At 52.8% G+C, this 26,406-nt stretch overlaps 1 protein-coding gene across 1 annotated transcript; it reads right to left on the bottom strand.

Moving 5' to 3' along the window:
* Window positions 1–2,220: 2,220 nt before the first annotated feature.
* LOC144490646 (plectin-like) lies at window positions 2,221–8,042 on the bottom strand (the record flags this gene model as incomplete). The annotated part of the gene is made up of 3 exons (XM_078208346.1): window positions 2,221–2,340; window positions 5,129–5,235; window positions 7,927–8,042. Coding segments are annotated over 3 exons (343 nt in total), but the record flags the coding sequence as incomplete, so codon positions are not given.
* Between the last annotated feature and the right edge of the window lie 18,364 nt (window positions 8,043–26,406).

The following is a 26,406-nucleotide window of genomic DNA, read 5'->3' as shown; positions in this document are numbered from 1 at the left end:
AGGTTTAAGGTGCTGGGGGGTAGGTACAGGGGGGATGTCAGGGGTAAGTTTTTCACTCAGAGGGTGGTGGGTGAGTGGAATCGGCTGACGTCGGTGGTGGTGGAGGCAAACTCGTTGGGGTCTTTTAAGAGACTTCTGGATGAGTACATGGGATTTAATGGGATTGAGGGCTATAGATGGGCCTAGAGGTGGGGATGTGATCGGCGCAACTTGTGGGCCGAAGGGCCTGTTTGTGCTGTGGCTTTCTATGTTCTATGTTCTATGTTAACATAGAACATAGAACAGTACAGCACAGAACAGGCCCTTCGGCCCACGATGTTGTGCCGAGCTTTATCTGAAACCAAGATCAAGCTATCCCACTCCCTATCATCCTGGTGTGCTCCATGTGCCTATCCAATAACCGCTTAAATGTTCCTAAAGTGTCTGACTCCACTATCACTGCAGGCAGTTCATTCCACACCCCAACCACTCTCTGCGTAAAGAACCTACCTCTGATATCCTTCCTATATCTCCCACCACGAACCCTATAGTTATGCCCCCTTGTAATAGCTCCATCCACCCGAGGAAATAGTCTTTGAACGTTCACTCTATCAATCCCCTTCATCATTTTATAAACCTCTATTAAGTCTCCCCTCAGCCTCCTCCGCTCCAGAGAGAACAGCCCTAGCTCCCTCAACCTTTCCTCATAAGACTGACACTCCAAACCAGGCAGCATCCTGGTAAATCTCCTCTGCACTCTTTCCAGCGCTTCCACATCCTTCTTATAGTGAGGTGAACAGAACTGCACACAATATTCCAAATGTGGTCTCACCAAGGTCCTGTACAGTTGCAGCATAACCCCACGGCTCTTAAACTCCAACCCCCTGTTAATAAAAGCTAACACACCATAGGCCTTCTTCACAGCTCTATCCACTTGAGTGGCAACCCGAGATCTGTGGATATGGACCCCAAGATCTCTCTGTTCCTCCACAGTCTTCAGAACCCTACATTTGACCCTGTAATCCACATTTAAATTAGTCCGACCAAAATGAATCACCTCACATTTATCAGGGTTAAACTCCATTTGCCATTTTTCAGCCCAGCTTTGCATCCTATCTATGTCTCTTTGCAGCCTACAACAGCCCTCCACCTCATCCACTACTCCACCAATCTTGGAGTCATCAGCAAATTTACTGATCCACCCTTCAGCCCCCTCCTCTAAGTCATTAATAAAAATCACAAAGAGCAGAGGACCAAGCACTGATCAGAAAGGATTCCTTGCCGGTCGGGGAAGGAGCGGGGTTTAAGTCACCTGAATGCTGGCTGATTGCAGCAGAGGGCGCTATTGCGCACATGCGGGTCATTGGCAACAGAGACCTGTCACAGCCTCTGCTGCTCTCAGCTTGCCTCCTGCCTAAACAAAGCACCCAACCCCAGTTACCGTGGGGGTCTGCAGCCTATCGCGAGCCCCCACCACATCCATCCAACCTATCCCCTTCTCACTCCAAACCCCACCCGATTGCCTGCCCGACACCCCCACGATCGGCCGCTTAGCTCCCCCCTGCCCCGTGATTGCCTGTCCGACCCCCCTCCAACTCCCTTCCCCCACCATGGCCAGCCCCAATCATTCCCCTCCCATCAATCCCAATACAGAGTGGCAGCAGGTCCTCCCCTCCCACTCCATCGATCTCAACTGCAGAATGCACAGAGCACCCCCCACTCGCCAACCGATCCCCCAGTGGGCCCCGTCTCCTTTAGGCCCTATCCCATGGCACGTCCTTGTACCGGTGAGCATTGCCAGGGTGCCAGGTTGGCACTGCCCAAGGGTCAGCCTCCCCTTTGTCCCAACCTCCCCGAGGGGCCTAATTGGCCTCTGGTTCTCCCGGCGAGGCCATCACGACTGGTCCATGTTTCTGAGGCTCAGCTGTGTCTCTTGCCAGAGAGAACCTCTCCTGGCAACGTCACGTAGGCAAGCCAGCCCAAACAGTGCCCGGGCAGGTTAATTCCATGTAAATGCTGTTTGAAATAAATTTAAATGACATATTCATCCTCTTGCTGGAAATGGGCGGGATGCTGATTCGCCGGATATCCGATGCCGGTAAGATCGACAGAGGCCAGAAATTGGGCGCAAACCTGATTTTTTCCCTGAGGCACAATCTTACCAGCTTGCCCCGCAGGCCGGATAGATCACACCCAGGGTCTGTGTGAGTTTCACACTGCTTCTAAACCTTCCTCGCTCACCTCCATCTCCTCGTAGGTGGCTGGGAACTTCCTCTCTTCAAACATGCTGATGTGATGGCGTATCCACTGGAGGAGCAATGTCACCATCTCATAATACTCCTGCCATCTCAGCTCAATCTCCTGTAATTAAAGAGCACTGGATTCAAGGAAAGAAATCTATGAGCAGTGAATTGGTTGACAATGTAGATGTTACCTCCATTAACTGCAACAGCTCCAATGCATGGACACCAGCAATGTGGCAGCTCCAATGCATGGACACCAGCAATGTGGCAGCTCCAATGCATGGACACCAGCAATGTGGCAGCTCCAATGCATGGACACCAGCAATGTGGCAGCTCCAATGCATGGACACCAGCAATGTGGCAGCTCCAATGCAATGTGGCAGTCATGCTTCTCTCACTGTTTTCTAATATTTCACCATTTTAACACTTCAAAATGAACACAACCCTGGACACAGAATCAGTATTTGGCAGAACAGGATTTGAGTGTGGCTGAAAATAGATACCTGCCGGAACTCGATCACTTTTCCTGCCATGAAATCGCAGGGGGTGAGAGTCTGACAACGGAAATCTCTGTTGACCTCGGGTGGAAATTTCCAGGTCTCGCTCGAGCGAAGCTGTAAAATCCCGCCCATTTTGTCAAAGCTTTTCATTTTGCACTCATCAGACTATCACAAGAATACCAATGTCAGGTGAAGCAACAACCTTGTAGGGCAGAATCTGACCAGAAAATGGCAGTGTCAGGGTCTGCCTGAAACCATTGTGTTTCTCTGTACATTTTATAACACTTTGTCAAAAAAAATGATTCCAAGGGGTGGGGCCTAAACCCATCGGCAAAGCCAGCTCGACAGAGCTCGGGCGCTGTTTTTAAAGAGTGCCCCGATCATAGGAAAACATAACCTCCCCTCCCCCGCTTTCCATGATCAATGCTGGCAGTGCACTCTCTTTCTCTTCCCCCACCAGAACATCACCAGCATCGGACCGTTCCACCCATACTCCCCCCCCCCCCCCCCCCACCTCCCCCCAACCCCGTGCCGAACAGCCATCACTGGCATCTCTACCAACCCCCAGGTCCACTCCCCCTCACCACCATTATAAATGAATCCCTCCCCCATGAGGCTCCCACTATTGTTTGAGCTCCACTGCCAGGTAAACATGAGCATGGTGCCAACGTGGCCGCATCAATCTGCACCGCGGGCAACATCGGGGCAGCACTGGCGGCAGCGTCAGGGGGCAGTGCCGGGGAAGCGCGGGGGGCCATGCCAGGGGGCAGTGCTGGGGGCAGCGCTAGGGCGCAGTGCCAGAGGGCAGCACCAGGGGGCAGTGCCGGGGAGGCACCGGGGGCTGTGCCAGGGGACAGTGTCAGGGGGCAATGCCAGGGGGCAGTGCTGGGGCAATGCCAGGGGGCAGTGCCAGCAGCAGCGCCAGGAAGCAACACCAGGGAGCGGTGCCAGGGGCAATGCCAGTGGCAGCGCCGGGGTCAGTGCCGGGGGCAATGCCAGGGGGCAGTGCCGGGGAAGTGCCTGGGGCCATGTCAGGGGGCACTGCCAGGGGGCAGTGCCGGGGAGGCGCCAGGGGGAATTGCCGGGGGACTGTGTCAGGGGGCAGTGCCGGGGCAATGCCAGGGGGCCGTGCCAGGGTGGCAGTGCCGGGGGCAGTACCAGGGGCACTGCCTGGGAGCCGCTCCGGGGGCCATGCCCCGGGGGGCTGTGCCCCGGGGCAGAACCGGGGGGCTGTCTGGCCATGTCCCTTTCCTTAGAGGCCATTCGGCCCATCGAGTCTGCACCAACCACAATCCCACCCAAACCCTACCCCTATATCCCTACATATTTTACCCACTAATCCCTCTAACCTACGCATCCCAGGACACTAAGGGGCAATTTTCCCATGGCCAATCAACCTAACCCGCACATCTTTGGACTGTGGGAGGAAACCCACGCAGACACGAGGAGAATGTGCAAACTCCACACAGACAATGACCCAAGCCGGGAATCGAACCCAGGTCCCTGGAGCTGTGAAGCAGCAGTGCTAACCACTGTGCTACCGTGCCGCCCTCTGGACTATATGCATGGTTAATCCCCCAGGGAGGGGGGCGCTAGCACGAGGGGACATAGCTTTAAACTGAGGGGTGACAGATATAGGACAGATGTTAGAGGTAGGTTCTTCACTCAGAGAGTAGTAAGGGCGTGGAATGCCCTGCCTGCAGCAGCAGTGGACTCATCAACATTAAGAGCATTTAAATGGTCATTGGATAAACATATGGATGATATTGGAATAGTGTAGATTAGAGGGGCTTTAGGTTGGTCTCACTGGTCGGTGCAACATCGAGGGCCGAAGGGCCTGTACTGCGCTGTAATGTTCTATGTTCGATGTTCCATGGCCCACAACAGCCTCACATCTGGGTGAACCTGTTGTAAACTGTGCCGATGTGCAGTCTGAAAATATGACAAGGGGTCAATATGCGGCAGGGGCCCTGATAATGAAATTGAAATGCATGTAAATGCATTGTAACCATAATGGGCTAGAACCTGATTACATCACCGGTGAGGGGCAGCGAAGATCGGAGATCACAATCTCACCAGCCAGGTTTGAATTCTGAGTTTTGCCGGATCTTGAACCCCCGCCACTGATCCTGTAGATGGAGAGTACAGGCTCAAGATAGCCCCCATATTGTTTGCGAAAAGTGTGCTGATTGGGTAGGTTGAAAATGCACCAGTTGATCATGACTGACAGTTAACTGTCAAGCATTGTAAAAACTGGGCTGCAAGGACAAGTTGGGCTGAAGGGCCTGTTTCCATTCTGTAAACCTCTATGACTCGATGGGTCAAATGGTCTACTCCTGCTCCTATTTCTAATGTTCTTGAGCTGGCAAGTTTCGGGAGTTCCATCTTTTATTTTGAGGTACTTACATTGGCTCGGATTCCGGCTTCCACATTCGGAACCCTTGGCAGGGCATCGTAGAGAGAGGACACATATGTGATGATGGATTTCTCATCAGGATGCGGCACATCCACATCTAAAACAACAATGAAATGACAGAGTTGAATGGGGAGTGGGTGTGGGAGTTCAGTGGGGTGTGGGAGTTCAGTGGGGTGTGGGAGTTCAGTGGGGTGTGGGAGTTGAGTGGGGTGTTGGGGGTTGAATGGGGTGTTGGGGGTTGAGTGGGGTGTTGGGGGTTGAGTGGGGTGTGGGTGCTGAGTGGGGTGTGGGTGCTGAGTGGGGTGTGGGTGCTGAGTGAGGGGGTTGAGTGGGGTGTTGGGGGTTAAGTGGGGTGTTGGGTGTTGATTGGGGTGTTGGGGGTTGAGTGGGGTGTTGAGTGGGGTGTTGGGTGTTGAGTGGGGTGTTGGGTGTTGAGTGGGGTGTTGGGTGTTGAGTGGGGTGTTGAGTGGGGTGTTGGGTGTTGAGTGGGGTGTTGGGTGTTGAGTGGGGTGTTGGGTGTTGAGTGGGGTGTTGGGTGTTGAGTGGGGTGTTGGGTGTTGCGTGGGGTGTTGGGGGTTGAGTGGGGTGTTGGGGGTTGTGTGGGGTGTTGGGGGTTGAGTGGGCTGTGGGTGTTGAGTGGAGAGTGGGGGGATGGGAGTTGAGTTGGGGTGTTGGGGGTTGAGTGGGGTGTGGGTGTTGAGTGGGGTGTTGGGGGTTGAGTGGGGTGTTGGGTGTTGAGTGGGGTGTTGTGGGTTGAGTGGGGTGTTAGGTGTTGAGTGGGGTGTTGGGTGTTGAGTGGGGTGTGGGTTGAGTGCGGTGTTGAGTGGGGTGTTTGGAGTTGAGTGGGGTGTTGGGTGTTGAGTGGGGTGTTGGGGGTTGAGTGGGTGTTGGGGGTTGAGTGGGGTGTTGGGGGTTGAGTGGGGTGTTGGGGGTTGATTGGGGTGTTGGGGGTTGATTGGGGTGTTGGGGGTTGAGTGGGGTGTTGGGCGTTGAGTGGGGTGTTGGGGGTGGAGTGGGGTGTTGGGGGTGGAGTGGGGTGTTGGGGGTTGAGTGGGGTGTTGGGGGTTGATTGGGGTGTTGGGGGTTGAGTGGGGTGTTGGGCGTTGAGTGGGGTGTTGGGCGTTGAGTGGGGTGTTGGGCGTTGAGTGGGATGTTGGGTGTTGAGTGGGGTGTTGGGGGTTGAGTGGGGTGTTGGGCGTTGAGTGGGGTGTTGGGCGTTGAGTGGGGAGTTGGGGGTTGAGTGGGGTGTTGGGGGTTGAGTGGGGTGTTGAGGGTTGAGTGGGGTGTTGGGGGTTGAGTGGGGTGTTGAGGGTTGAGTGGGGTATTGGGGGTTGAGTGTGGTGTTGGGGGTTGAGTGGGGTGTTGGGGGTTAAGTGCGGTGTTGAGGGTTGAGTGGGGTGTTGGGGGTTGAGTGGGGTGTTGAATGGGGTGTTGGGGGTTGAGTGGGTGTTGGGCGTTGAGTGGGGTGTTGGGTGTTGAGTGGGGTGTTGGGTGTTGAGTGGGGTGTTAAGTGGGGTGTTGGGGGTTAAGTGCGGTGTTGAAGGTTGAGTGGGGTGTTGGGGGTTGAGTGGGGTGTTGGGGGCTGAGGGAGATTTGGGGGTTGAGTGGGGTGTTGGGGGTTGAGTGGGGTGTTGGGGGTTGAGTGGGGTGTTGGGGGTTGATTGGGGTGTTGGGGGTTGAGTGGGGTGTTGGGGGTTGAGTGGGGTGTTGGGGGTTAAGTGGGGTGTTGGGGGTTAAGTGGGGTGTTGGGGTTTAAGTGGGGTGTTGGGTGTTAACTGGGGTGTTGTGGATTAACTGGGGTGTTGGGGGTTAACTGGGGTGTTGGGGATTGAGTGGGGTGTTGGGGGTTGAGTGGGGTGTTGGGGGTTGAGTGGGATGTTGGGGGTTGAGTGGGGTGTTGGGTGTTGAGTGGGGTGTTGGGGGTTGAGTGGGGTGTTGGGGGTTAAATGGGTGTTGGGGGTTGAGTGGGGTGTTGGGTGTTGAGTGGGGTGTTGATTGAGGTGTTGGGGGTTGAGTGGGGTGTTGGGGGTTGAGTGGGGTGTTGGGGGTTTAGTGGGGTGTTGGGGGTTGAGTGGGGTGTTGGGGGTTGATTGAGGTGTTGGGGGTTGAGTGGGATGTTGGGGGTAAAGTGGTGTGTTGTGGGTAAAGTGGGGTGTTGGGGGTTAAGTGGGGTGTTGGGGGTTAAGTGGGATGTTTGGGGTTAAGTGGGGTGTTGGGGGTTGAGTGGGGTGTTGGGGGTTGAGTGGGGTGTTGGGGGTTAAGTGGGGTGTTGGGGGTTGAGTGGGGTGTTGGGGGTTGAGTGGGGTGTTGGGGGTTAAGTGGGGTGTGGGTTGTTGAGTGGGGTGTTGGGTGTTGATTGGGGTGTTGGGTGTTGATTGGGGTGTTGGGTGTTGATTGGGGTGTTGGGGGTTAAGTTGGGTGTTGGGGGTTAAGTGGGGTGTTGGGGCTAGGGCAGGCTTCAAATTAGGGGAGAGAGGTGGATGGAGAAGAGCCTCAGGGAATAGGGTAGAGATCAGGAGAGAAAAGGGGAAGAGAGAGATTGCACCAGGATAGGGGAGAACCACCATCAGGAAATGGGAGGGCGAGTGGTGATGGCGGATGTGGGCATGGAGGAGAAATGGGGCAAGGAGCAGAAGGGAGTTGGAGCAGCCAGCAGAGAGAATGGCGGCTGGGGAGAATGGGGAAGAGGACAGTCAGGGTGACCATAGACGAGGAGAAGGGGAATGGGCGAGAGAGCAAGATAGAGTGCGGGGTATTACTACAATCATTTGCTGGTCGACATATTTACCTTCAGGATCAAGCAGCTTGGTGACCCCCATCTCCCGCTCGGCAATGTTGAAAGCCTGTTCAAGGTTCTCCTGATTTTTCTGCCGATAAACTTTGTTCATGTCGATCAAAATTGGCCTAAAGAGAAAACACCAAATTTACATTCAAAACTGTGAAATCATGAGTAGCAAAAAGAGGTAGAACGAAAAAGGGAGTGAGTAAAGGGACAGACGGAAGTGAGAGAGAAAGAAGGATGGGAAAAAGGACTGCGTAGACACACTGCCACACACTGCGTAGACACACTGCCACACACTGCGTAGACACACTGCCACACACTGCGTAGACACACTGCCACACACTGCGTAGACACAATGCCACACACTGCGTAGACACAATGCCACACACTGCGTAGACACACTGCCACACACTGCGTAGACACATTCCCACACACTGCGTAGACACACTGCCACACACTGCGTAGACACAAAGCCACACACTGCGTAGACACACTGCCACACACTGCGTAGACACAATGCCACACACTGCGTAGACACACTGCCACACACTGCGTAGACACACTGCCACACACTGCGTAGACACAATGCCACACACTGCGTAGACACAATGCCACACACTGCGTAGACACACTGCCACACACTGCATAGACACAATGCCACACACTGCGTAAACACACTGCCACACACTGCGTAGACACAATGCCACACACTGCGTAGACACAATGCCACACACTGCGTAGACACACTGCCACACACTGCGTAGACACAATGCCACACACTGCGTAAACACACTGCCACACACTGCGTAGACACAATGCCACACACTGCGTAAACACACTGCCACACACTGCGTAGACACAATGCCACACACTGCGTAGACACACTGCCACACACTGCGTAGACACAATGCCACACACTGCGTAAACACACTGCCACACACTGCGTAGACACAATGCCACACACTGCGTAAACACACTGCCACACACTGCGTAGACACAATGCCACACACTGCGTAGACACACTGCCACACACTGCGTAGACACAATGCCACACACTGCGTAGACACACTGCCACACACTGCGTAAACACACTGCCACACACTGCGTAGACACAATGCCACACACTGCGTAGACACAATGCCACACACTGCGTAGACAGAATGCCACACACTGCGTAGACACAATGCCACACACTGCGTAGACACAATGCCACACACTGCATAGACACACTGCCACACACTGTGTAGACACACTGCCACACACTGCGTAGACACAATGCCACACACTGCGTAGACACACTGCCACACACTGCGTAGACACAATGCCACACACTGCGTAGACACACTGCCACACTGCGTAGACACACTGCCACACACTGCGTAGACACACTGCCACACACTGCGTAGACACAATGCCACACACTGCGTAGACACACTGCCACACTGCGTAGACACACTGCCACACACTGCGTAGACACACTGCCACACTGCGTAGACACACTGCCACACACTGCGTAGACACACTGCCACACACTGCGTAGACACACTGCCACACACTGCGTAGACACAATGCCACACACTGTGTAGACACACTGCCACACACTGCGTAGACACAATGCCACACACTGCGTAGACACACTGCCACACACTGCGTAGACACACTGCCACACACTGCGTAGACACAATGCCACACACTGCGTAGACACACTGCCACACACTGCGTAGACACACTGCCACACACTGCGTAGACACACTGCCACACACTGCGTAGACACACTGCCACACACTGCGTAGACACACTGCCACACACTGCGTAGACACAATGCCACACACTGCGTAAACACACTGCCACACACTGCGTAGACACACTGCCACACACTGCGTAGACACAATGCCACATGCTGTGTAGACACAATGCCACACACTGCGTAGACACATTCCCACACATTGCGTAAACACACTGCCACACGCTGCGTAGACACAATGCCACACACTGCGTAGACACAATGCCACACACTGCGTAGACACAATGCCACACACTGCGTAGACACAATGCCACACACTGCGTAGACACACTGCCACACACTGCGTAGACACAATGCCACACACTGCGTAAACACACTGCCACACACTGCGTAGACACAATGCCACACACTGCGTAGACACACTGCCACACACTGCGTAGACACAATGCCACACACTGCGTAGACACAATGCCACACACTGCGTAGACACAATGCCACACACTGCGTAAACACACTGCCACACACTGCGTAGACACACTGCCACACACTGCGTAGACACACTGCCACACACTGCGTAAACACACTGCCACACACTGCGTAGACACACTGCCACACACTGCGTAGACACACTGCCACACACTGCGTAAACACACTGCCACACACTGCGTAGACACACTGCCACACACTGCGTAGACACACTGCCACACACTGCGTAGACACACTGCCACACACTGCGTAGACACAATGCCACACACTGCGTAGACACACTGCCACACACTGCGTAGACACACTGCCACACACTGCGTAGACACAATGCCACACACTGCGTAGACACACTGCCACACTGCGTAGACACACTGCCACACACTGCGTAGACACACTGCCACACACTGCGTAAACACACTGCCACACACTGCGTAGACACAATGCCACACACTGCGTAGACACACTGCCACACACTGCGTAGACACAATGCCACACACTGCGTAGACACACTGCCACACACTGCGTAAACACACTGCCACACACTGCGTAGACACAATGCCACACACTGCGTAGACACAATGCCACACACTGCGTAGACAGAATGCCACACACTGCGTAGACACAATGCCACACACTGCGTAGACACAATGCCACACACTGCATAGACACACTGCCACACACTGTGTAGACACACTGCCACACACTGCGTAGACACAATGCCACACACTGCGTAGACACACTGCCACACACTGCGTAGACACAATGCCACACACTGCGTAGACACACTGCCACACTGCGTAGACACACTGCCACACACTGCGTAGACACACTGCCACACACTGCGTAGACACAATGCCACACACTGCGTAGACACACTGCCACACTGCGTAGACACACTGCCACACACTGCGTAGACACACTGCCACACTGCGTAGACACACTGCCACACACTGCGTAGACACACTGCCACACACTGCGTAGACACACTGCCACACACTGCGTAGACACAATGCCACACACTGTGTAGACACACTGCCACACACTGCGTAGACACAATGCCACACACTGCGTAGACACACTGCCACACACTGCGTAGACACACTGCCACACACTGCGTAGACACAATGCCACACACTGCGTAGACACACTGCCACACACTGCGTAGACACACTGCCACACACTGCGTAGACACACTGCCACACACTGCGTAGACACACTGCCACACACTGCGTAGACACACTGCCACACACTGCGTAGACACAATGCCACACACTGCGTAAACACACTGCCACACACTGCGTAGACACACTGCCACACACTGCGTAGACACAATGCCACATGCTGTGTAGACACAATGCCACACACTGCGTAGACACATTCCCACACATTGCGTAAACACACTGCCACACGCTGCGTAGACACAATGCCACACACTGCGTAGACACAATGCCACACACTGCGTAGACACAATGCCACACACTGCGTAGACACAATGCCACACACTGCGTAGACACACTGCCACACACTGCGTAGACACAATGCCACACACTGCGTAAACACACTGCCACACACTGCGTAGACACAATGCCACACACTGCGTAGACACACTGCCACACACTGCGTAGACACAATGCCACACACTGCGTAGACACAATGCCACACACTGCGTAGACACAATGCCACACACTGCGTAAACACACTGCCACACACTGCGTAGACACACTGCCACACACTGCGTAGACACACTGCCACACACTGCGTAAACACACTGCCACACACTGCGTAGACACACTGCCACACACTGCGTAGACACACTGCCACACACTGCGTAAACACACTGCCACACACTGCGTAGACACACTGCCACACACTGCGTAGACACACTGCCACACACTGCGTAGACACACTGCCACACACTGCGTAGACACAATGCCACACACTGCGTAGACACACTGCCACACACTGCGTAGACACACTGCCACACACTGCGTAGACACAATGCCACACACTGCGTAGACACACTGCCACACTGCGTAGACACACTGCCACACACTGCGTAGACACACTGCCACACTCTGCGTAGACACACTGCCACACACTGCGTAGACACACTGCCACACACTGCGTAAACACAATGCCACACACTGCGTAGACACACTGCCACACACTGCGTAGACACACTGCCACACACTGCGTAGACACAATGCCACACACTGCGTAGACACACTGCCACACACTGCGTAGACACACTGCCACACACTGCCACACACTGCGTAGACACAATGCCACACACTGCGTAGACACACTGCCACACACTGCGTAGACACACTGCCACACACTGCGTAGACACAATGCCACACACTGCGTAGACACAATGCCACACACTGCGTAGACACACTGCCACACGCTGCGTAGACACACTGCCACACACTGCGTAGACACACTGCCACACACTGCGTAAACACAATGCCACACACTGCGTAGACACACTGCCACACACTGCGTAGACACAATGCCACACACTGCGTAGACACACTGCCACACACTGCGTAGACACAATGCCACACACTGCGTAGACACACTGCCACACACTGCGTAGACACATTCCCACACACTGCGTAAACACAATGCCACACACTGCGTAGACACACTGCCACACACTGCGTAGACACAATGCCACACACTGCGTAGACACACTGCCACACACTGCGTGGACACAATGCCACACACTGCGTAGACACACTGCCACACACTGCGTAGACACAATGCCACACACTGCGTAGACACACTGCCACACACTGCGTAGACACAATGCCACACACTGCGCAGACACACTGCCACACACTGCGTAGACACAATGCCACACACTGCGTAGACACACTGCCACACACTGCGTAAACACAATGCCACACACTGCGTAAACACAATGCCACACACTGCGTAGACACACTGCCACACACTGCGTAGACACACTGCCACACACTGCGTAAACACAATGCCACACACTGCGTAGACACAATGCCACACACTGCGTAGACACACTGCCACACACTGCGTAAACACAATGCCACACACTGCGTAGACACAATGCCACACACTGCGTAGACACAATGCCACACACTGCGTAAACACACTGCCACACACTGCGTAAACACAATGCCACACACTGCGTAGACACACTGCCACACACTGCGTAGACACAATGCCACACACTGCGTAGACACAATGCCACACACTGCGTAGACACAATGCCACACACTGCGTAGACACACTGCCACACACTGCGTAGACACACTGCCACACACTGCGTAGACACAATGCCACACACTGTGTAGACACACTGCCACACACTGCGTAGACACACTGCCACACACTGCGTAGACACACTGCCACACACTGCGTAGACACACTGCCACACACTGCGTAGACACACTGCCACACACTGCGTAGACACAATGCCACACACTGCGTAAACACACTGCCACACACTGCGTAAACACAATGCCACACACTGCGTAGACACAATGCCACACACTGCGTAGACACACTGCCACACACTGCGTAGACACAATGCCACACACTGCGTAGACACAGTGCCACACACTGCGTAGACAGAATGCCACACACTGCGTAGACACAATGCCACACACTGCGTAGACACAATGCCACACACTGCATAGACACACTGCCACACACTGTGTAGACACACTGCCACACACTGCGTAGACACAATGCCACACACTGCGTAGACACACTGCCACACACTGCGTAGACACAATGCCACACACTGCGTAGACACACTGCCACACTGCGTAGACACACTGCCACACACTGCGTAGACACACTGCCACACACTGCGTAGACACAATGCCACACACTGCGTAGACACACTGCCACACTGCGTAGACACACTGCCACACACTGCGTAGACACACTGCCACACTGCGTAGACACACTGCCACACACTGCGTAGACACACTGCCACACACTGCGTAGACACACTGCCACACACTGCGTAGACACAATGCCACACACTGTGTAGACACACTGCCACACACTGCGTAGACACAATGCCACACACTGCGTAGACACACTGCCACACACTGCGTAGACACACTGCCACACACTGCGTAGACACAATGCCACACACTGCGTAGACACACTGCCACACACTGCGTAGACACACTGCCACACACTGCGTAGACACACTGCCACACACTGCGTAGACACACTGCCACACACTGCGTAGACACACTGCCACACACTGCGTAGACACAATGCCACACACTGCGTAAACACACTGCCACACACTGCGTAGACACACTGCCACACACTGCGTAGACACAATGCCACATGCTGTGTAGACACAATGCCACACACTGCGTAGACACATTCCCACACATTGCGTAAACACACTGCCACACGCTGCGTAGACACAATGCCACACACTGCGTAGACACAATGCCACACACTGCGTAGACACAATGCCACACACTGCGTAGACACAATGCCACACACTGCGTAGACACACTGCCACACACTGCGTAGACACAATGCCACACACTGCGTAAACACACTGCCACACACTGCGTAGACACAATGCCACACACTGCGTAGACACACTGCCACACACTGCGTAGACACAATGCCACACACTGCGTAGACACAATGCCACACACTGCGTAGACACAATGCCACACACTGCGTAAACACACTGCCACACACTGCGTAGACACACTGCCACACACTGCGTAGACACACTGCCACACACTGCGTAAACACACTGCCACACACTGCGTAGACACACTGCCACACACTGCGTAGACACACTGCCACACACTGCGTAAACACACTGCCACACACTGCGTAGACACACTGCCACACACTGCGTAGACACACTGCCACACACTGCGTAGACACACTGCCACACACTGCGTAGACACAATGCCACACACTGCGTAGACACACTGCCACACACTGCGTAGACACACTGCCACACACTGCGTAGACACAATGCCACACACTGCGTAGACACACTGCCACACTGCGTAGACACACTGCCACACACTGCGTAGACACACTGCCACACACTGCGTAAACACACTGCCACACACTGCGTAGACACAATGCCACACACTGCGTAGACACACTGCCACACACTGCGTAGACACAATGCCACACACTGCGTAGACACACTGCCACACACTGCGTAAACACACTGCCACACACTGCGTAGACACAATGCCACACACTGCGTAGACACAATGCCACACACTGCGTAGACAGAATGCCACACACTGCGTAGACACAATGCCACACACTGCGTAGACACAATGCCACACACTGCATAGACACACTGCCACACACTGTGTAGACACACTGCCACACACTGCGTAGACACAATGCCACACACTGCGTAGACACACTGCCACACACTGCGTAGACACAATGCCACACACTGCGTAGACACACTGCCACACTGCGTAGACACACTGCCACACACTGCGTAGACACACTGCCACACACTGCGTAGACACAATGCCACACACTGCGTAGACACACTGCCACACTGCGTAGACACACTGCCACACACTGCGTAGACACACTGCCACACTGCGTAGACACACTGCCACACACTGCGTAGACACACTGCCACACACTGCGTAGACACACTGCCACACACTGCGTAGACACAATGCCACACACTGTGTAGACACACTGCCACACACTGCGTAGACACAATGCCACACACTGCGTAGACACACTGCCACACACTGCGTAGACACACTGCCACACACTGCGTAGACACAATGCCACACACTGCGTAGACACACTGCCACACACTGCGTAGACACACTGCCACACACTGCGTAGACACACTGCCACACACTGCGTAGACACACTGCCACACACTGCGTAGACACACTGCCACACACTGCGTAGACACAATGCCACACACTGCGTAAACACACTGCCACACACTGCGTAGACACACTGCCACACACTGCGTAGACACAATGCCACATGCTGTGTAGACACAATGCCACACACTGCGTAGACACATTCCCACACATTGCGTAAACACACTGCCACACGCTGCGTAGACACAATGCCACACACTGCGTAGACACAATGCCACACACTGCGTAGACACAATGCCACACACTGCGTAGACACAATGCCACACACTGCGTAGACACACTGCCACACACTGCGTAGACACAATGCCACACACTGCGTAAACACACTGCCACACACTGCGTAGACACAATGCCACACACTGCGTAGACACACTGCCACACACTGTGTAGACACAATGCCACACACTGCGTAGACACAATGCCACACACTGCGTAGACACAATGCCACACACTGCGTAAACACACTGCCACACACTGCGTAGACACACTGCCACACACTGCGTAGACACACTGCCACACACTGCGTAAACACACTGCCACACACTGCGTAGACACACTGCCACACACTGCGTAGACACACTGCCACACACTGCGTAAACACACTGCCACACACTGCGTAGACACACTGCCACACACTGCGTAGACACACTGCCACACACTGCGTAGACACACTGCCACACACTGCGTAGACACAATGCCACACACTGCGTAGACACACTGCCACACACTGCGTAGACACACTGCCACACACTGCGTAGACACAATGCCACACACTGCGTAGACACACTGCCACACTGCGTAGACACACTGCCACACACTGCGTAGACACACTGCCACACTCTGCGTAGACACACTGCCACACACTGCGTAGACACACTGCCACACACTGCGTAAACACAATGCCACACACTGCGTAGACACACTGCCACACACTGCGTAGACACACTGCCACACACTGCGTAGACACAATGCCACACACTGCGTAGACACACTGCCACACACTGCGTAGACACACTGCCACACACTGCCACACACTGCGTAGACACAATGCCACACACTGCGTAGACACACTGCCACACACTGCGTAGACACACTGCCACACACTGCGTAGACACAATGCCACACACTGCGTAGACACAATGCCACACACTGCGTAGACACACTGCCACACGCTGCGTAGACACACTGCCACACACTGCGTAGACACACTGCCACACACTGCGTAAACACAATGCCACACACTGCGTAGACACACTGCCACACACTGCGTAGACACAATGCCACACACTGCGTAGACACACTGCCACACACTGCGTAGACACAATGCCACACACTGCGTAGACACACTGCCACACACTGCGTAGACACATTCCCACACACTGCGTAAACACAATGCCACACACTGCGTAGACACACTGCCACACACTGCGTAGACACAATGCCACACACTGCGTAGACACACTGCCACACACTGCGTGGACACAATGCCACACACTGCGTAGACACACTGCCACACACTGCGTAGACACAATGCCACACACTGCGTAGACACACTGCCACACACTGCGTAGACACAATGCCACACACTGCGCAGACACACTGCCACACACTGCGTAGACACAATGCCACACACTGCGTAGACACACTGCCACACACTGCGTAAACACAATGCCACACACTGCGTAAACACAATGCCACACACTGCGTAGACACACTGCCACACACTGCGTAGACACACTGCCACACACTGCGTAAACACAATGCCACACACTGCGTAGACACAATGCCACACACTGCGTAGACACACTGCCACACACTGCGTAAACACAATGCCACACACTGCGTAGACACAATGCCACACACTGCGTAGACACAATGCCACACACTGCGTAAACACACTGCCACACACTGCGTAAACACAATGCCACACACTGCGTAGACACACTGCCACACACTGCGTAGACACAATGCCACACACTGCGTAGACACAATGCCACACACTGCGTAGACACAATGCCACACACTGCGTAGACACACTGCCACACACTGCGTAGACACACTGCCACACACTGCGTAGACACAATGCCACACACTGTGTAGACACACTGCCACACACTGCGTAGACACACTGCCACACACTGCGTAGACACACTGCCACACACTGCGTAGACACACTGCCACACACTGCGTAGACACACTGCCACACACTGCGTAGACACAATGCCACACACTGCGTAAACACACTGCCACACACTGCGTAAACACAATGCCACACACTGCGTAGACACAATGCCACACACTGCGTAGACACACTGCCACACACTGCGTAGACACAATGCCACACACTGCGTAGACACAGTGCCACACACTGCGTAGACACAGTGCCACACACTGCGTAGACACACTGCCACACACTGCGTAGACACACTGCCACACACTGCGTAGACACAATGCCACACACTGCGTAAACACAATGCCACACACTGCGTAGACACAGTGCCACACACTGCGTAGACACAGTGCCACACACTGCGTAGACACACTGCCACACACTGCGTAGACACAATGCCACACACTGCGTAGACACAGTGCCACACACTGCGTAAACACAATACGACACACTGCGTAAACACAATGCCACACGCTGCGTAGACACACTGCCACACGCTGTGTAGACACAGTGCCACACACTGCGTAGACACAATGCCACACACTGCGTAGACACACTGCCACACACTGCGTAGACACAATGCCACACACTGCGTAGACACAGTGCCACACACTGCGTAGACACAGTGCCACACACTGCGTAGACACACTGCCACACACTGCGTAGACACACTGCCACACACTGCGTAGACACAATGCCACACACTGCGTAAACACAATGCCACACACTGCGTAGACACAGTGCCACACACTGCGTAGACACAGTGCCACACACTGCGTAGACACACTGCCACACACTGCGTAGACACAATGCCACACACTGCGTAGACACAGTGCCACACACTGCGTAAACACAATACGACACACTGCGTAAACACAATGCCACACGCTGCGTAGACACACTGCCACACGCTGTGTAGACACAGTGCCACACACTGCGTAGACACAGTGCCACACACTGCGTAGACACAATACGACACACTGCGTAAACACACTGCCACACACTGTGTAGACACAATGCGTAGGGGAGTTAGAAGGGCAAAAAGAGGTCACGAGATGTTCTTGGCAGGCAGGATTAAGGAGAATGCTAACGCATTCTATTAATACATTAGGAACAAGAGTTGTCAGGGAGAAAATCGGACCTCTCAGGGACAAAGGAGGGGAATTATGCTTAGAACCCAAGGGAATAGGGGAGATCCTCAATGAATACTTTGCATCGGTATTCACGAAGGAGAGGGGCGTGTTAACCGGGAGTGTCTCGGAGGGAGGTGTTGACCCGTTAGAGAAAATCTCCATTACAAGAGAGGAAGTGTTAGGTTTTTTAGGGAACATTAAAACTGACAAAGCCCCAGGGCCTGATGGCATCTATCCTCGACTGCTCAGGGAGACGAGAGGTGAAATTGCTGGGCCTCTGACGGAAATCTTTGTCGCTTCTTTGGACACGGGTGAGGTCCCTGAGGATTGGAGGATAGCGAATGTGGTCCCGTTGTTTAAGAAGGGTAGCAGGGATAACCCAGGAAATTATAGGCCGGTGAGCTTGACGTCCGTGGTAGGGAAGTTGTTGGAGAGGATTCTTAGAGACAGGATGTATGTGCATTTAGAACGAAACAATCTCATTAGTGACAGACAGCATGGTTTTGTAAGAGGGAGGTCGTGCCTTACAAATTTGGTGGAGTTTTTTGAGGAAGTGACAAAAACGGTTGATGAAGGAAGGGCCGTGGATGTCGTCTATATGGATTTCAGTAAGGCATTTGACAAAGTCCCACATGGTAGGTTGGTTAAGAAGGTTAAGGCTCATGGGATACAAGGAGAAGTGGCTAGATGGGTGGAGAACTGGCTTGGACATAGGAGACAGAGGGTAGTGGTCGAAGGGTCTTTTTCCGGCTGGAGGTCTGTGACCAATGGTGTTCACAGTAAGAAGTTTAACAACACCAGGTTAAAGTCCAACAGGTTTATTTGGTAGCAAAAGCCACACAAGCTTTCGAGGCTCTGAGCCCCTTCTTCAGGTGAGTGGGAATTCTGTTCACAAACAGAACTTATAAGACACAGACTCAATTTACATGAATAATGGTTGGAATGCGAATACTTACAACTAATCCAGTCTTTAAGAAACAAAACAATGGGAGTGGAGAGAGCATCAAGACAGGCTAAAAAGATGTGTATTGTCTCCAGACAAGACAGCCAGTGAAACTCTGCAGGTCCACGCAACTGTGGGAGTTACAAATAGTGTGACATAAATTCTGATTCTAGGATCGCATGATAAAGACTCAGGAGGAAAAAAGCAGAAATATTTATGTGAAATAGTGTGACATAAACCCAATATCCCGGTTGAGGCCGTCCTTGTGTGTGCGGAACCTGGCTATCAGTTTCTGCTCCGCGACTCTGTACATACTCTTGCAACTCGGCCAACGTTGTCTACCTGATACGCTGCAAGAAAGGATGTCCCGAGGCATGGTACATTGGGGAAACTATGCAGACGCTGCGACAACGGATGAATGAACACCGCTCGACAATCACCAGGCAAGACTGTTCTCTTCCTGTTGGGGAGCACTTCAGCGGTCACGGGCATTCGGCCTCTGATATTCGGGTAAGCGTTCTCCAAGGCGGCCTTCGCGACACACGACAGCGCAGAGTCGCGGAGCAGAAACTGATAGCCAGGTTCCGCACACACAAGGACGGCCTCAACCGGGATATTGGGTTTATGTCACACTATTTCACATAAATATTTCTGCTTTTTTCCTCCTGAGTCTTTATCATGCGATCCTAGAATCAGAATTTATGTCACACTATTTGTAACTCCCACAGTTGCGTGGACCTGCAGAGTTTCACTGGCTGTCTTGTCTGGAGACAATACACATCTTTTTAGCCTGTCTTGATGCTCTCTCCACTCCCATTGTTTTGTTTCTTAAAGACTGGATTAGTTGTAAGTATTCGCATTCCAACCATTATTCATGTAAATTGAGTCTGTGTCTTATAAGTTCTGTTTGTGAACAGAATTCCCACTCACCTGAAGAAGGGGCTCAGAGCCTCGAAAGCTTGTGTGGCTTTTGCTACCAAATAAACCTGTTGGACTTTAACCTGGTGTTGTTAAACTTCTTACTGTGTTTACCCCAGTCCAACGCCGGCATCTCCACACCAATGGTGTTCTGCAGGGCTCTGTACTGAGACCTCTGCTATTTGTGATATATATAAATGATTTGGAAGAAGGTGTAACTGGTGTAATCAGCAAGTTTGCGGATGACACGAAGATGGCTGGAATTGCGGATAGCGAAGAGCATTGTCGGGCAATACAGCAGGATATAGATAGGCTGGAAAATTGGGCGGAGAGGTGGCAGATGGAGCTTAATCCGGATAAATGCGAAGTGATGCATTTTGGAAGAAATAATGTAGGGAGGAGTTATACAATAAATGGCAGAGTCATCAGGAGTATAGAAACACAGAGGGACCTAGGTGTGCAAGTCCACAAATCCTTGAAGGTGGCAACACAGGTGGAGAAGGTGGTGAAGAAGGCATATGGTATGCTTGCCTTTATAGGACGGGGTATAGAGTATAAAAGCTGGAGTCTGATGATGCAGCTGTATAGAACGCTGGTTAGGCCACATTTGGAGTACTGCGTCTAGTTCTGGTCGCCGCACTACCAGAAGGACGTGGAGGCATTGGAGAGAGTGAAAGGGTGGGAGAGGCGGGAACCCGCACAGCATTTAACAAGATTTTGATGAGCAACTACAGAGTGCTAGAAAATGGGATTAGAATTGACAGGTGTCTGATGGTCAGTGCAGCAACAATGGGCCAAAGGGCCTCTTTCTGTGCTGTAAAACTCTATGACTCTATGGAAATTACAGAACCATGGCTTTAAAAAGAGACAACAATGGCAGCTCAACATTCCTTGCTACAGGGTTTTAGATGAGAGAGAGGGTGCTCTAAAGAGAGGGGGGTAATTTTGGTTAGAGAAACAATTACAGCTGTGAGGAGGGATGATAGAAACATAGAAAATAGGAGTAAGCCATTCAGCCGTCCGAGCCTGCTCTGCCATTCAGTATGTCCATGGCAGATCCTTGATCTCAACGTCATTGACAAATACGTGAATGAGATGGGAATGGAGGGATACGGTCCCCGGAAGTGTAGGGAGTTTTAGTTCAGTCGGGCAGCATGGTCGGTGCAGGCTTGGAGGGCCGAAGGGCCTGTTCCTGTGCTGTAATTTTCTTTGTTCTTTGTCATACTCCAGCACTCTCCCCATACCCATGACAGAGTCATAGAGATATACAGCATGGAAACAGGCCCTTCGACCCAACTCATCCATGCCGACCAGGTTTCCTGAACTGAGCAAGTCCCATTTGCCTGCATTTGGCCCAAATCCCCCTAAACCTTTCCTATCCATGTACCTGTCCAAATGCTTTTTAAATGTTGTAATTGTAACCACCTCTACCACCTCCCCTGGCAGCTCATTCCATGGCACCACCCTCTGTGTGAAAAGCTGCCCCTCAGATCCCTTTTAAATCTTTCCCCTCTCACCTCAAACCTCTGCCCTCTAGTTTTGGACTCCCCTACCCTGGGGGAAAAGAGCTTGGTTATTCACCTTATCCATGCCCCTGATGATTTTATAAACCTCTCGAAGGTCACCCCTCATCCTCCTACACTCCAGGGGAAAAAGTCCCGGCCTATCCAGCCTCTCCTTATAATTCAAACTTTCCAGTCCCGGTAACATCCTTGTAAATCTTTTTTGCAACTTTTCCAGTTTAATAACATTCTTCTGAAAGAAGTCAGCAGAAGGTGTCCCTTCACCAGATTCCTTTTTATTTAGCAGCTCGAGTGTAGCTCACAGAGTGTGACAGCTTCTGTTTCAGCATCTGGAGTACCAGGAGACCTGAAACTCCCAGTTATATATACAGAAAAAGCTCCCTGAATGGGCAGGTAATGATGAGCTCAATCGGGGAGTTCATATTCCAAGAGGCCAACCTCAATGGCCTCACTGATGTTATTACACCCCTCTCCCGCTAAATCCCAGGAACCTCGTTGGTCCGAGCGCCACATGGGCCTCTTTAGACATTTCAGCGCGGGGTCCGGATCTTCCAACTCAACATCTGATGTTGGAGGAGTGTATCTGATTGGCACCCATCTTATTTGTAGCAAGCACTGGGGTCCTAGTTTACCCCTTTCCTCGGGCGGCAGAGGAGCAGCTGCAACTTCATCAGCAGTTTACATTTTGGACTCTGAAGTTTTAACTGCAGGAGAGGCTGGGCTGGCCGGTCTCGGAGGACTCTCCTCGGTTCTCAGCCCGCTTGGCTGAGCCGACGTGGGGACAGGCTGTGATTTCGAGGCCCATACCGGATCTCGGTGTTTTTTCAGAATTAGGGCGGCACGGTAGCACGGTGGTTAGCACTGCTGCTTCACAGCTCCAGGGACCTGGGTTCGATTCCCGGCTTGGGTCACTGTCTGTGTGGAGTTTGCACATTCTCCTCGTGTCTGCGTGGGTTTCCTCCGGGTGCTCCGGTTTCCTCCCACAGTCCAAAGATGTGCGGGTTAGGTTGATTGGCCATGCTAAAATTGCCCCTTCAGTGTCCTGGGATGCGTAGATTAGAAGGATTAGTGGGTAAAATATGTAAGGATATGGGGGTAGGGCCTGGGTGGGATTGTGGTCGGTGCAGACTCGATGGGCCGAATGGCCTCTTTCTGCACTGTAGGGTTTCTAAAAAAAAAGGACCGCTCCCACGAGTATTTGGTAAGATGCAGGCCCCGTCCCGGACACCACTGCTCCTGGTAACCATGCGGGACCATTTGCACAATTCTTCACCCAGACTTTACCAGCAACCTCCAATTGCCTCTCCCGGTGACTATTGTCATGTTCTTTGTGTTGGGCTTCTTGTTGCCTTTCCAGCTCCCCCCCTCCAGATTTGGGAATAGTAAACTTAATCTGGTGTGGAGTCATCTGCCCATGAGTAATTCTGTGGGTGCTGTTCCCATAGTGGTAAGTGGGGTTGTCCTGTAGTCGAATCATCAAGAGGAGAGTTTGGTGTCCATTAATGCTGCTGGCTTTTTTTTAACCGGGTTTTTAAAGTCTGGACAGCTCTCTCCGCGAGGCTGTTTGATGCCGGATGGTACGGTGCCGTCCTGATGTGTCGAATCCTGTTCGATTTCATGAACCGGGCGAACTCCCGGCTGCCGAAAGCTGATCCATCATCAGAGACCAGCACCCAGAGACTTGCATCGTGAATGAGGTGAAAGTTTCCCTACCGTTATCGTCGTGTTCGCAGACTTCAGCCTGTTTGTCCAATCAAATGGTTATCCATTTTGACCAAGAACATCGAGCCCATGAATGGGTCTGCATAATCCACATGCAGCAAAGTCCGTGCTCTGCCCGGCCATTCCCAGTGCAGGGGAGCTGCCAGTGGTAAATGTTGTTCGTGCTGGCGTTCCTGGCACTGACCCACCAGCGCTGCTATGTCCGTGTCCACTCCGGGCAACCAAACACAGCTTCTGGCCAACATCTTCATTCTGGACCCTCCTGGGTGGCTATGATGTAGTTTGACCAGTATGGCACGGTGGCCCTGATTCAGAATAACCACTCCTGACCCTCACAGCAGCATTTTGTCTTCCACCGTGAGCTGCTCTCTTCTACTCCAATAAGGGTGGAATTGGGGCTGTACTGGCTTCTCTGTTTCCCCCGTCAGTACTGTTTCACTTTTGTGAAGACAGGGTACTTTTGCGTCCAGACACGTCTATTATGTGTGGCCACGGGGAGGGGATCCAGACATTTAATGGTCATTACCGTCTCTTCCACTTGGGGTTCCATCGGTGGGGTGTCTGCTAAAGGCAGCTGACTTAACACATCTGCGTTTGCCACTTGGCCTCCGGGTGGTGCTCCAACTGATAGTTGCAAGTCGCCAATAGTAATGCCCATCGCTGGATCTGAGCCGATGCTATTGGTGGCACCATTTTGTCCTCTTTTGGTAGTCCCAGAAATGGCTTGTGATCAGCGACAAATTTCCAGCCATGAGGTATTGATGGAATTGCTTCACTCCAAATATTACCACCAAACCATTCTGCAGGAACTATTCCAGAGTCCAAGGAATTTTGGAAAATAACCACCAATGGATCTACTATTTCCAGGGCCACTTCCTGAAGTACTCTGGGGTGAAGATTATCAGTAAGAAGTCTCATAACACCAGGTTAAAGTCCAACAGGTTTATTTGGTAGCCACGAGCTTTCGGAGCGCTGCCCCTTCATCAGGTGAGTGGAGAGTTGGGTTCACAAGCAGGGCATATATAGACATAGGCTCAATTACAAGATAGAACATAGAAAGCCACAGCACAAACAGGCCCTTCGGCCCACAAGTTGCGCCGATCACATCCCCACCTCTAGGCCTATCTATAGCCCTCAATCCCATTAAATCCCATGTACTCATCCAGAAGTCTCTTAAAAGACCCCAACGAGTTTGCCTCCACCACCACCGACGTCAGCCGATTCCACTCACCCACCACCCTCTGAGTGAAAAACTTACCCCTGACATCTCCTCTGTACCTACCCCCCAGCACCTTAAACCTGTGTCCTCTCGTAGCAACCATTTCAGCCCTTGGAAATAGCCTCTGAGAGTCTACCCTATCCAGACCTCTCAACATCTTGTAAACCTCTATCAGGTCACCTCTCATCCTTCGTCTCTCCAGGGAGAAGAGACCAAGCTCCCTCAACCTATCCTCATAAGGCATGCCCCCCAATCCAGGCAACATCCTTGTAAATCTCCTCTGCACCCTTTCAATGGCTTCAACATCCTTCCTGTAATGAGGTGACCAGAACTGCGCGCAGTACTCCAAGTGGGGTCTAACCAGGGTCCTATAAAGCTGCAGCATTATCTCCCGACTCCTAAACTCAATCCCTCGATTAATGAAGGCTAGTACGCCGTACGCCTTCTTGACCGCATCCTCCACCTGCGAGGCCGATTTAAGAGTCCTATGGACCCGGACCCCAAGGTCCTTCTGATCCTCTACACTGCTAAGAATGGTACCCTTCATATTATACTGCTGCTTCATCCCATTGGATCTGCCAAAATGGATCACCACACACTTATCCGGGTTGAAGTCCATCTGCCACTTCTCCGCCCAGTCTTGCATTCTATCTATGTCTCGCTGCAACTTCTGACATCCCTCCAAACTATCGACAACACCACCTACC

Source organism: Mustelus asterias, unplaced genomic scaffold (assembly GCF_964213995.1).
Source record: "Mustelus asterias unplaced genomic scaffold, sMusAst1.hap1.1 HAP1_SCAFFOLD_3548, whole genome shotgun sequence".
Taxonomy (NCBI): domain Eukaryota; kingdom Metazoa; phylum Chordata; class Chondrichthyes; order Carcharhiniformes; family Triakidae; genus Mustelus; species Mustelus asterias.
Note: the sequence above shows the minus strand (reverse complement) of the source record. Positions and strands in the feature narration are given on the sequence as shown.